The sequence below is a fragment of the Thalassophryne amazonica genome, chromosome 9 (assembly GCF_902500255.1).
Source record: "Thalassophryne amazonica chromosome 9, fThaAma1.1, whole genome shotgun sequence".
NCBI lineage: Eukaryota > Metazoa > Chordata > Actinopteri > Batrachoidiformes > Batrachoididae > Thalassophryne > Thalassophryne amazonica.
The window spans coordinates 93,815,548-93,829,383 of NC_047111.1; the positions used below are offsets into that span (position 1 = coordinate 93,815,548).

At 39.1% G+C, this 13,836-nt stretch overlaps 1 protein-coding gene across 3 annotated transcripts in view; it reads left to right on the top strand.

Annotated features, from left to right (window-relative positions):
* The first annotated feature begins 3,040 nt into the window (after positions 1-3,040).
* Positions 3,041-13,836, top strand: part of LOC117517671 (roundabout homolog 1-like) — a 375,114-nt gene continuing 364,318 nt past the window's right edge. For all 3 annotated transcript variants that reach the window (XM_034178786.1, XM_034178787.1, XM_034178788.1), the window contains exon 1: positions 3,041-3,173. In XM_034178786.1, coding sequence (XP_034034677.1) covers positions 3,080-3,173 — 94 coding nt within the window. In that variant the 5' untranslated portion in view covers positions 3,041-3,079. The remainder of the gene's footprint in view (positions 3,174-13,836) is intronic.

Sequence of the window (13,836 nt, forward strand, 5' to 3'; positions counted from 1 at the left end):
CACCACTGATGTAAGAGGCATGATGTCAATATTTGTGACAGCAATACCACGTGCGAGAACCAGATCCAGGGTATTTCCACTAATGTGCGTCGAATCCCGAATGCATTCCCGAAATCCTAATGCATTCACAATTTCCATAAATTATTTGCAGAGGGGATCAGAAGTCTTATTTATATGAATGTTAAAGTCACCAATGATCAGAATGTTATCTACACTAGTTGACAAGTTAGAGATGAACACACCAAATTCATCTAAGAATTCAGAATATGGGCCAGGAGGCCTATATACAGTGACAAAGTAATACGACTGATTTTTATTCTTCTGACCTTGGCAATGTGTAATATCCTGAGCAGAGCGGAGAATCAGATGCTCAAATGAGTGATATTTGTAACCCCCAACAGCTAATAAGCTAAACCTAGATTTATAAATAAGAGCAACACCCCCGCCTTGCTTCGCATCATGAGGGACGTGACTAAATGTATAAGCTGGTGGGCAGGCCTCATTTAAGGGGAGGACAGCTGTAGGTTTAAGCCAGGTTTCACATAGCCCAATCATATCTAAGTGATGATCAATAATTAGATCATTGATCAACAATGATTTTGAGGACAGTGATCTTATGTTAATGAGACCCAGTCTAAGGACCTCAGTGGGGTTAACAGTTGAACTGTTTGGGTTTAGGTGTGGTTCCAGAGTAGCATATATAAGATGCCTAGAAGTAGGTTTAGGTTTAAGACATTCCACGTGCGTTGTAGGTAGCAGACACAAAATCTTTGCTATTGCTGGAACAACCACTGGGCCACCCTCAATTTCAACATCAATCAATCAATCAATCAATTATTTTTTTATATAGCACCAAATCACAACAAACAGTTGCCCCAAGGCGCCTTATATTGTAAGGCAAGGCCATACAATAATTATGTAAAACCCCAACGGTCAAAACGACCCCATCATCCAATATAGTAATGGGTATTAAGCTTGGAAAGCAAATCCCTCTATGATTTTTATGCACACGACTACGGAAGGAGGCCACAGTCTCAATTTGTTGAAATTCCGTCTCTGGCAAATAAACTGCACTATCACCATAGTGGATTTTCTGCACTAAAATCCTTGCTAAGCTAATGGATTCCACACCCACATTTGTCATAAGCCTTGCAGGGTCTCTAATCACCTGCTCTGTGGCCTGCTGTAGATTCCTAATGTTACCCTCCCTGTAGAGCTCTATCTATGTTAGCAGACAAGATGGCGGCGCCTTCCCCAGTAGAGTGGAGGCCATCCGACATCAGCAAGCCACGGCGGCCCCAGAACGAAGGCCAGTTATCAATAAAGCTAAAGCCTTGCTGTCTACAAAACTGCGCCAGCCACCTATTTAACAATGTCAGCCTGCTAAATGATTCATCAGTACCCCGGGAGGGGAGGGGACCAGAGACTATTAATCGATGCCGACACATCTTTCTGGCAAGGTCACAAGTCCTCTCTATGTCCATTTTTGTGACCTCTGAGTGCTTCATCCTGATATCATTGGTGCCAACATGAATAACTATGTGACTATATCTCATGTCATGTTCCTTCGTCTGTCTTCCCTTCTGCAGCGTCAGCACCCTAAGATGAGATACAATGTTGGGAGCTCTGACCCCAGGAATACATTTAACGTCAGCCGGCGTCTGTAACCTGACTTTGCGGGTGATAGAATCCCCTATCACTAAAGTCCAGTGTTTCAGCCTGGAGACAGGAGTGGAAGTCACTTGTGGGCTCAGAGAATTCACATCTGGCAAATCCAAGGGGGAGAACTGATTCACAGTTCGTACTGGCGAGTGTGATCGGGGTGCCACAACCGGGCACCAAGCCCTACGGGGCTTCCTCCGCCTAGCCACAGTCCGAAAGCCATCCTCCACAGCCGGCATTTCTAAGCTGATGCTAATGGGTTCGCTAGCCGGCCCAACACTAACCTCATCTGGATTGCCCGTAACATCTAACTCCATTGAGCTAAGAAGCTGCTTTAACTTACGGCCACGGCTCTCTAAGAGAGCCACCCTATCTTCCAACATCACGCAGGATTTACAGAGGGTGTAAAGTAGAATTAGTAGTGTACTCTGTCAAGATCAAGCAATACATGTTCCAAAGGCATGTTTATCGTAATATTTCCACTACCAATGTGGTGAAAGATTTGAACAAATGCTCATATTTACAGTGAGTTGGTATAACTCATTTCATGGCCAAGTCACACAAAAGTCGACATATGCCATCCTATATACGTAATTAAAAAACAAACCTGACACCATCAGCCCGATGATTTTCTATCATTATTTTGTGCTACTAGGTGTTTGAATCAGTGTCCTGCTGAAAGACCCAAGATCTTCACCTCCAATCCTGTGTTTGGACACCAACCAATACATTTCACTCTGAAATGCTTTGGTAGGCTGATTTCATCATTCCTTGGATATATATCCAATGCTTCCCAACAGCCCTAAACCATGATAGAACATCCACCATGTTTTATTGTGGGCAGGGTGAAATTCTCTTTATTATATGGGCTTCAGTTCATCACCTGGAAACAAACTGAAGCTCTGGATTCCCTACAATGTTCTACTTTGCTTTAATCTGTCCATAAAACCTTACCCTATGAGGTTTGTTGCTTATCTATGAAGGTTTTAGCAGACATTAGACTTACAGTTATTGTGCCGTCTTTACACCCCTGGAGCCCTGCTTGGTTTAGTGTGAAGAGCCTGCTACAGGTTGAAGATACTATTCCAGAATCCTCCATGTCAGCCTGCAGGTTTCTAAATGTCCTGGATGGTGGTTTTCCATAGTCCGTAAAATTTTGTTTGTGGACGGAATGTAAATTAATCAAACAGTTGCTGTTAACACTCACCAAGCTTGAATTATTTTATTTCATTCTGTTGTAGCTTATTTTTTAATCATCTCAACTGTAGTTTCCTGTCCTCCACTTGCATATTCCACATTTGAAGTATATATCATGCTGTAATTTTTGTCATTTAAATAGTTGGAATCAAGCTTCAATTGTGTCTGTGTTCCAGGATTAGATCGGCATCTTTAAAGGTTTGTCAGGCCACTAGGATCGATGCTGGCTGTACAATCAGCTGTCAGATTGTTTCTCATCAGTCTGATCTCTGTCGGCCTGCTGCAGCACGGCGATGGAATCGACACTTCTTCAGGTCAGTATCTCCTCCATTAACTGACGTAGCATGTAGTGCATGTGTGACCTTCATCTGGCCTTCCTGATCAGCCTATAACATTTTATTTCAAGCTAACAGATAACTTCTATCAGGAAGGGCTGACCACCAAAACAACATGAAGACAGACAAGAATGAAAGACAAGTGGTGACAGTAATAACTGCGATGAAAAATGTGAGACACCAAGGAGGAGGAACCCCAACAACACAACATACAACAACACAACATACAACAAACAACCACACATAAATAAGCAGTAACAGCAACAGTCTGTTGTCTATTTAATGGGCATCCATTACCAGGATACCAGAGTTTTGATCCCCTTGGGAACACCCAAAACCGAATTGTGGTGACCATCCACACACAGAGACCCAGATCACAGCTAAATATCTGATCAATAATGTGGCTGGTGTGTTGGGCCAAGACAAAAGTACAGAACCTTACCATATGACGTGGACCACTCCGGCATGCCAGGAGCCACATGGGTGATTGCATGCAGCTCGATGGAAAGGGGTCCAGGATGCAGAGCCCCCCCCCCCCCCACACACACACACACACACAGACACACAGAGACACAGGAATCAACTCCATACACAAGGAGAAGTACACAGGGCACCAGCATAGGTCCACAAAAGAGGATGCCCCAGACTGCACCACACGGGCCACAACCCCCAAAGGAGGAACAAGCAGCGGCGCTGATGAGGGGCCAAGGAGCCAGCACGTTCGAACCCCAAGCCTGGACAGGGACCACTGTGCCAACGAGATCTGGCTCCCAGGCAAGGGGCGGGACCAAAACCCCCGAGCCGGGAAACACACAAGACTCTCCCAACACCCGAGACTCACCCAACACAGCCACCAGGACCCCCATTACCCCACCCCAGCTCCTCATCCACCCCCCCAGACCCCATCCCAAACAGTAAACCCCAAGATCAGGAGACCACCCAACGGAGAGTGGGACCCCCCCCACAGAGACCATGGCCCCCATCCCCCAGCAGCCGTCCACCACCATCAAACTGAGAAATTTGAAATCCATACATTGTAATGTAGGTTTATTTTTGTAACATGTTGCACAATTACAGCTCATTTTAATGAAGAGAACATATTTTTCTTGGGGAAAATTCCATAGTGAATATTGACTTTTCCTTCATCGCCATCATGCAGACTAACTACAAGAGGAAGCATGTGTGTGCATGCATGAGGTTTTAAGACCCATCTTACATTAACATTGATAAGATTTCTTGTAAATCACTTCCAAATCTACCATAGCATCTATCCTTTGAATTTCTCCCCTTCAGGGGTTGAAATTCTAAATTGTTTTGCACACAGCATGCATTTTTATTATATTGCCAATATCATATTATGAATCCATTATCTAAATACTAAGGAATAAAATTATAGTGGTGCCAATGAAAATTATTTTTATGACTTAAATCTTAAAAAAAACCCAGTGGCACAAAAGAAAAAATTCGCTTTTTTAAACAACCATATTCATATTAAAACATATGAATCAAGCATATCACAATTATAGTAACTGTATAAAAAGGTATAGTAATTAACAAATTGCTCATTTTTATCTGACAAATGGCTGAAATAGCTACAGTACATTAAAAATAGCTTGCTTGAAAGTTACCTCTTCAGCTAAGGCAGCTAATGTTGTAGTCTGCTAATATATATTCATTGGCAGCCAAAAGCAATCAAACTCCTTCCTTTTCATTCGGATGAGTTAATAAGATAGTATTAATAAAAGTTAAATAAAATAGTAGTAAAGTATTTCTAGTGTGTAGTATTCAGTGCCACTCAAGTGATGTACTTGTGGTAGAAACAAGGTGAGGAAAAAGTATTTACTACAATTATTTTAAAAGTGTAGGACTAAGGTACATGAAATAATGCTGCTTTTGAGAGGCTGTTAATGTTAAAGCTGTATTGCCTTTGAATTATTATTATTTTTTTTATTTTAAGTCAAACAAATTTTCTTTGGCACCACTACAGTTTTATTCCTTAGCATTTAAATAAGGGATTCATAATACGATATTGCCAATATGACCAAAATTTGCTCTTTCTGAAAACAGTTTACAATTTCTACCCCTGAAGGGGAGAAATTGAAGTGATCAGACACCATGACCTATATTTGGTAACGATGTCATAGGTCACACGGTGACAGCCAATTGGAGTATATAAAGGCGGCATGATGTCAGCTGATGTAACGGCTTGCTCTGGGTTGTGTTTTTGACTCCTTCCATTCTCTCCCCTCGGGATGCTAACTCACGATCTCCGGCATGGGAGGCGGACACACTGATCTGAGCTCTGGCCTGAGTGGCCAGAGTATCCTTAGGCTGTCAAGGAGTGAGGCCTATTGACTACCATATGCACAGCGACTTCTGCTGGCCGCTGTCACACTGATTGCTTAAACAAAATAAAACAAAATCGTGGAAAATGCTTTGAAACAGCATATTTCTGTATAATTCTAATATCTTTCTCATATATTTTGTAAAAGGTAGCGAGAAATAAATCCTTCTAAATCTAAAAACACTGTTTCTGAAACCAGATAACACAGCTGAAATGATTTAAAAGACATCCTATGGATGTTAGCGTGCACACCCCTTGAACAAGCAAATGGCTCAGGTCGCAAGTAATCTCAAAACCTCACGCGTGCTCACACGCGCTTCCTTCTGCAGCTCGTCTGCATGACTGCAACAAAGGAAAAGAAAATATTTGCTCTGGAGTTCCCTCCAGATAAATATGTTCTCTTCATTACAATGACATGCAATTTTGCAACAAGTTTCAAAAATAAACTTACTTTATAATGCTTGGATTTCAATAGAAGCTAAATTTAGCCAGTTTTGTGAAATTGTGAAATTTGAAAGGCCGTAACAACTTTAAATCTCAAATCCAGGACTATTGTCTTATTTTTTCTGCTTTCAAAATAGGCCATACATGCATGCACATTAATTTTAATAAGGCATGCACACCCAGTAAAAACCAATTATTATAAATGGAAAGCATACAAATTTAAGGGGAAGCTATTGGATTGAATTGTTTGGAGCAAGGTTAAATATTTTACTTATTAACAATGATAGATCACCATCTTTTTCTTGCAGTTTATTGAATTCAGCAGATGTGACATATTATGTTAAAGTTATATCAAAGTAACTCTTTGGTTCAAACTCCAAAGACATGATGAAGTCATGGCACCATCTAGTGGTATAATGAACCGTCTCCTCAAACGGGCCACACACATCATATCGGACCCCTTCTCTTCACCTCCTCTCATGTCGCCCAAGATCCCCCAGCACATGCACAAACATTTTGCAAAACAACATTTTCTCCAGAGGTGTAGACAGGCTGCAGAAAGCACCCATTGCAATAACAGGCTCTGTAATAGCTGTCACAAACTGTGCTCCTTATTAATACATATATTTTTAAAGTATTTACTGGATATCTTATAGTTTTATGGGTATGAATGTGTATTGGTGAGATGTGCTTGGGCTATGTGGCTGTATTTTACATTTTATTTTATATTTATGCTGTATAAACAGAATTGTTCCAAGAAAGTTTCATTGTATAACCTGCAATGACAATAAAGATCTAGCTATCTATCTATTTTCATCAGCTCAGCCAGTCATCTAAAAGAGGAAATAAAAGTGCACATAGTGCACTGTGAAGGGCCAAAAGTCTGCAGGGTATGAAATACACACAAAAGATAAGTATGGAAACAGAAACAGAATCCTGTTATATTATTAAACAAAAGCCATCAGAGATTTCTGTTGTCCATCAATCTCAGAATCAGAAGAAGTTTATTGCCATTGCCAGTGAACAGGATTCACAGACTAGGAATTTGCTTTGGGACAATGGTGCAACATTAAGAAGAGATAAAATGCTGAGATAAAATATAACATATGTGTCAAAATAAGATAAAATATAAGATAAAAAAGAAATATGAAATATGAAAGGCTGTGTGCAACAGAAAAACAGAGAAACAGAAAAAACAGTGCAGTGGGAGGAGTGCAATTAAAAACCAAAGTACACTGTCTAAAGTGACCCGTGATAAAATGATAAAGTGACAGAGTTAAGCTTAAGGTGACTGAGTTATGAGGAGTTCATGAGTCTAACGGCAGAGGGGAAGAAACTGTTCTTATGGCGGGAGGTTCTGGTCCGGATGGACCGTAGCCTCCTGCCCGAGGGGAGTGGTTTGAACAGACCGTGTGCAGGGTGAGAAGGGTCAGCTGTGATCCGACCTGCTCGGCCCAGATCTGAAATATGGATCTGAATCCAGATTATATAAAAAAATAAATAAATCATGGAGTCTTCCATAGTACAATATGTATCTATAGTGCAAATTTTGTGAGAATCCATGAAGTCGTTTTAATGTAATCCTTCAAAGTATATATATAAAGTGAAACCTGATCCAGAATTTGGATCTGGATCTGGACCAGTGGCGGTGCCAGGAAATTTTTGTTGGGGTGGGGGGGGGCTGAGGGGGAGCTAGGGTAAAAGTTGGAGGGCTCCACAAAATGTCGTTGACATGAATGATATATAGTAAATTGCTTTATAAATACCAAGGTATATGTTTTAGTCACCCGTGCTCCTCTAAAATGTGGTACAAATGCACACGCACATATCACTTAGAATGATTGCAAGTTCAGTAAACTTGCACATAGGTATAAATAAAGATAAGTGAAGTTTTAAGAGTGGCCGTAATACATATTTAGGAAACCTAATTTTTTGGAGTATGGTGTTAAGTTTCTCTCATTAATACTTGCAAATGCACAGAGGGTGATTTACAAATATCCTTTGATTTGTACACATGCTTTGTGATCCACAAACACAAATTTCTGATTTGTAACGTGTGTGGGTTTTTACAAATAAATGTTTATTTGCAAAACTGAAAATTCTGTTTGTGAAGGGTGATTCAGAATTGGTGGATCACCGAACACACACATTCATCACTTTGCTCAGTTATGTAATATTGAGACATTCTCAGCGCAAAACTGCAGTTGAGAGCCACAAATATGTCAGTCGCTATTCACATTATTGACAGAATTTTATTGGGGGGGCTGAGGGGAGGCTTGGCTCATTATTGGGTTGTCTTAAGCCTCCCCCCCAAGCCCCCCCCCGGCGCCACCACTGATCTGGATCAATAAATAAATAAAGGCTGATGATTTTATTACATCCTTAATGGATGTAATTACACTTCTAACTCCATCCTTGCTTTATGATTTAAAAAAAAAAACTGTGCCTAAGATATTTGCATGGTGTTGTACGGTACATCCAGAAAGTATTCACAGTGCTTCACTTTTTGCACATTTTGTTATGTTACAGCCTTATTACAAAATGGAGTAAATTCATTCTTACCCTCAAAATTCTACACACAGAACCCCATTATGACAACATGAAAAAAGTTTTTTTTTTTAATTTTTGCAAATAAAAAAATAAAAAAATAACAACTTATGAAATCACACGTACATACTTAGTTTGTACATACGTATTTGCACCTTTTGCTCAATACTTTGTTGATGCACCTTTGGCAGCAATTACAGCCTCAAGTGTTCTTGAATATGATGCCATGAGCTTGGTGCACCTATCTTGGGGCAGTGTTGCCCATTCCTCTTTGCAGCACCTCTCAAGCTCCATCAGGTTGGATGGGGAGTGTCGGTGCACAGACATTTTCAGATGTCTCCAGGGATGTTCAATCAGATTCAGGTCTGAGCTCAAGGACATTCACAGAGTTGTCCTGAAGCAACTCCTTTGATATCTTGGCTGTGTGCTTAGGCTCATTGTCCTGCTGAAAGATGAACTGTCACCAAAATCTGTGGTAAGGGGTGGTCTGGTGCAGGTTTTCATCCAGGATGTCTCTGTACATTGCTGCATTAATCTTTCCCTCAATCCTGACTAGTCTCGCAGTTCCTGCTGCTGAAAAACATCCTCACAGCATGATGCTGCCACCACCATGCTTCACTGTAGGGATGGTGCCTGGTTTCCTCCAAACATGACACTTGGCATTCATGCCAAAGTGTTCAATTTTTGTCTGATCACACCAGAGAATTTTGTTTCTCATGGTCTGAGAGTCCTTCAGTTGTCTTCTGACAAACTCCAGATGTGCTGCCATGTGTCTTTTACGAGTGGCTTCCATCTGGCCACTCTACCATACAGGCCTGATTGGTGGATTGCTGCAGAGATGGTTGTCCTTCTGGAAGGTTCTCCTTTCTCTACAGAGGAATGCTGGAGCTCTGACAGAGTGACCATCTGGTTCTTGGTCACCTCCCTGACTAAGGCTGTTGTACCTCAATTTCTCAGTTTAGACAGGTGGCCAGCTCTAGGAAGAGTCCTGGTGGATCTGAACTTCTTCCATTTACAGATGATGGAGGCCACTATGCTCATTGGGACCTTTAAAGCAGCAGAAATATTTCTGTCCCCTTCCTCAAATTTGTGCCTCAAGACAATCCTGTCTACGAGGTCTACAGACAATTCCTTTGACTTCATGCTTGGTTTGTGCTCTGATATGCTGTAGGACCTTATATGTAGACAGGTGTGTGTCTTTTCAAATCATGTCCAATCAACTGAATTTATAACAGATGGACTCCAAATAAGCTGTAGAAACAGCTCATAGATGATCAATGGAAACAGGATGCACTGGAGCTCAATTTTGAGCTTCATGGCAAAGGCTGTGAATAATTATGTACATGAGATTTATTTATTTTTTTTAATTTGTAAAAAAGTCTCAAAAGATTTTTTTTTCTACATTGTCATTATGGGGAATTGTGTATGAGGAAAAATGAATTTCTTCCATTTTGGAATAAAGCTGTAACATAACAAAATGTGGAAAAAGCGAAGTGCTGTAAATACTTTCCAAATGCACTTTAAACAGTGTTTGGCTGTCATTCTTCAGTCTCCTGTAATACAGTGTTATTGCGCTTATTGTTGAGCTATATATGCTGAATAATCACATTTCAACTTTACACAAAGCCAGATAAAAGTTGCTTTACAGCAGTATGACAATTATACTACTTTGAAAATTCTGAGATCATGTAAGCGTTTTAGTTTTAGATTTTATTTTTCAGTCTGTGTTTTTGTTTTCTCCTGCGGTTTTGTAGCAATAATCAGTTTAAAAACTTTTATTCCCCATCCTAACTGACAGCAGTGATATCATGACTTAATGCTTGTAATATTTGGTAAAAGTGTGTGAGAATTTGCCAGTAAAATCATTCATCTTTGTGCTTTCTGTATGTGACGGTACAGTTGTAGTGTCATGTACAGAAGGAAAATTGCCATGCAAGCTGCAATTAATGGCATATATTAAAGAGGCAGGCAGTGGGCCATAAACTGCTGACCTGTGGGAATTAAATGTACACTGGCTGACTGAGGTCACGACACTTCAAAATTAGGACAACACTGGTAAAAGAAGAAAATAATTACAAATGCAATAAACATCTGCATTGATTCAACAACACATAGCTACATCAGCAAATATCCTGCAAATAAAAACACTTTAAAACACAGAGAACACAAACAAATATGACCTGCACATGCAGCAATATATATATATATATATATATATATATATATATATATATATATATATATATATATATATATATATTTTTTATACTTATCATTTTTATTTTTCAGTATAACATAAATCACATTTTAAAAGAACGATAACACCTCAGAACAAAGTGACATGTGACAATTGACAACATATTTTTTCACAATACAATCTTAAATAGGTCTCAGTTTACATCACCGAAGTTTGAATTCTGTCCATTTTTTCCACAGCTCTTCACATTTTGGTAGCTGTAGTCTTATGATATATGTAAGCCTTTCCATATTGTAGATGTCATCCACTATTTCTCTCCAGTTGCCCAAGGTGGGAGTGGTGGCCTTGTACCACTTTTGCGTAATTGCTTTTTTCGTGGCCGCCAAAAGAATCTTCACCAAGTATTGGTCTTTAGTTGGGATTGCAATGTCTGTTAAATATGCTAAATACAATACTGTACATGTATTGGGTAGCTCATATCCCAGTATGTCTTTTAATTCTTTCCGAACATTATCCCAGTAGCTTGTCAACTTAATACAATGCCAAAATATATGTGTGTGGTTAACATCCTGCTCTCCACACAATCTCCAGCAAGGTTGATGTACAGACAGTGAACTCTTCTTTATCTTTGGAGTAATGAAAAAACGTACAATATTTTTCCAGCAAAACATTTTCCACATTTTAGAACTCGATGTGTCCTGTTGTGTTACACAGATATCATACCACATTTCATCACTTATCTCCGTCTTTAGTTCTTTTTTCCATTTATCTCTTATGTATAATGTTGAAGTTTTACTGTTACCTACCAAGCCTTGATACAATTTTGAAATTAGTTTTCCAGATATATTCTTGTATGCGTTACTTAGTACTTCTGTAATTGCATTTATTTTCCCTGTAAGACCTGGTCTTATTTCCTTGCGGTAATAGTCCCGAATCTGAAGATACATATAAAATCTTGTTTGTCCAAGTCAAATTCTCTTTGTAGAGTCTGAAAGGTCTTAATTTCACCTCTTTTGATTAGTTTACTAAACATAGTCAGGCCTCTGTTTGACCATTCCTTAAATTTTGAGTTCATGATTCCTGGTTTGAAGTTTGTATCGTATGCCAACCAACTAAAGATCTTAATTTCACTCTCCATCTTGTATTTTTAACTACTGAGAACGAGGTCTCCAATGTGAATTTAGTAAGCGAGTCTAAATATTTCTCGTTTTCTTTAAACATTTTCTTGTTGGTTATCATGGTTCTTATACGGCCCCCTTCAGTATCCAATTCTATTTCCTTCCATTTAGTAGAACAGTCGATGGTACACCAGCAAATCAAAGATTTCATCTGTGCGGCGTAATAATAATTTTGTAAGTTTGGAAGTGCCAATCCCCCCTCTTTCTTAGGTATTTGAAGTGTTGAATATTTGATTCTTGGTTTCCTCCCATTCCAAATAAATCTTGAGATTTTCTTATCCCACTCTACAAATTGTGAGGTGGGTATTGGCACCGGCAAACATTGGAAGAGATACAAAATTCTGGGTAGTACATTCATCTTAATTATATCAATTCTTGCATTCATATCGAGTAACAGTATTCCCCACTTTCTATATCTTTGTATATTTCCTGATTAAGAGGAATATAGTTTATTTTGTACAGATAGGTTAGATTGTTTGTAATTGTTATGCCCAGATAACTGATTGTTTCTTTCACCCACTTGAAGTTGTATTGTTTAATCATGTCTGCTGTGGGACTATAGTTAAAAGACAAAACTTGAGTCTTCATTTTATTTAATTTGTACCCTGACAAGAGACCATAAAAGTCAAAAATGTTCATCAATTTAGGGAGACTTATTTCTGGTCGTTTTAAATATATTAAGACATCGTCTGCAAATAATCCAATTTTATGTTCAGTTTCTGTAATTTTAACTCCCTCTATTTCCTCGGCCTGTCTTATTGCTTGGGCCAAGGGTTCAATAAATATTGCTAATAGAATAGGGGAGAGGCAACAGCCTTGTCTTGTGGACCTTTCAAGCTTGAACCAGTTCGAGAGACTACCATTTATCTTGATTCTTGCTTTAGGATTCTGGTATAATGTTTGAATACATGCGACAGATTGTGAATTTAAACCAAATTTTTCCAGACAAAGATACAGAAATCTCCAGCTAACAATGTCAAAAGCCTTTTCGGCATCTAAACTTAATAATATTGCACTTTCCTCCTTTTTCTGGATTTCTTCGATTACATGTAGAGTCCTCCTAATATTGTCATGAGTCTGCCGCCCTTTAATAAAGCCAGATTGATCTTCGTCTATTATGTCTGATATGAAGGTTTGGAATCTATTAGATATAATTGATGAATATATTTTGTAATCGCAATTTAGTATTGATATTGGTCTATAGTTTTCGCAGTATTCTCTATTTTTGTCTTCCTTGGGTATGACCGTGATTGTGGCCTCATTCCATGCCATAGGTATTAAAGGCACTGCGCTGCGGTGGTTTGAATCATATTTGTCTAATAGATTACAATTTGTTCATGTAAATGGGGAATCTTCTTCACAGACTAAAGTTAATTATGGAGTTCCACAAGGTTCTGTGCTAGGACCAATTTATTCACTTTATACATGCTTCCCTTAGGCAGTATTATTAGACGGTATTGCTTAAATTTTCATTGTTACGCAGATGATACCCAGCTTTATCTATCCATGAAGCCAGAGGACACACACCAATTAGCTAAACTGCAGGATTGTCTTACAGACATAAAGACATGGATGACCTCTAATTTCCTGCTTTTAAACTCAGATAAAACTGAAGTTATTTTACTTGGCCCCACAAATCTTAGAAACATGGTGTCTAACCAGATCCTTACTCTGGATGGCATTACCCTGACCTCTAGTAATACTGTGAGAAATCGTGGAGTCATTTTTGATCAGGATATGTCATTCAAAGCGCATATTAAACAAATATGTAGGACTGCTTTTTTGCATTTACGCAATATCTCTAAAATTAGAAAGGTCTTGTCTCAGAGTGATGCTGAAAAACTAATTCATGCATTTATTTCCTCTAGGCTGGACTATTGTAATTCATTATTATCAGGTTGTCCTAAAAGTTCCCTAAAAAGCCTTCAGTTA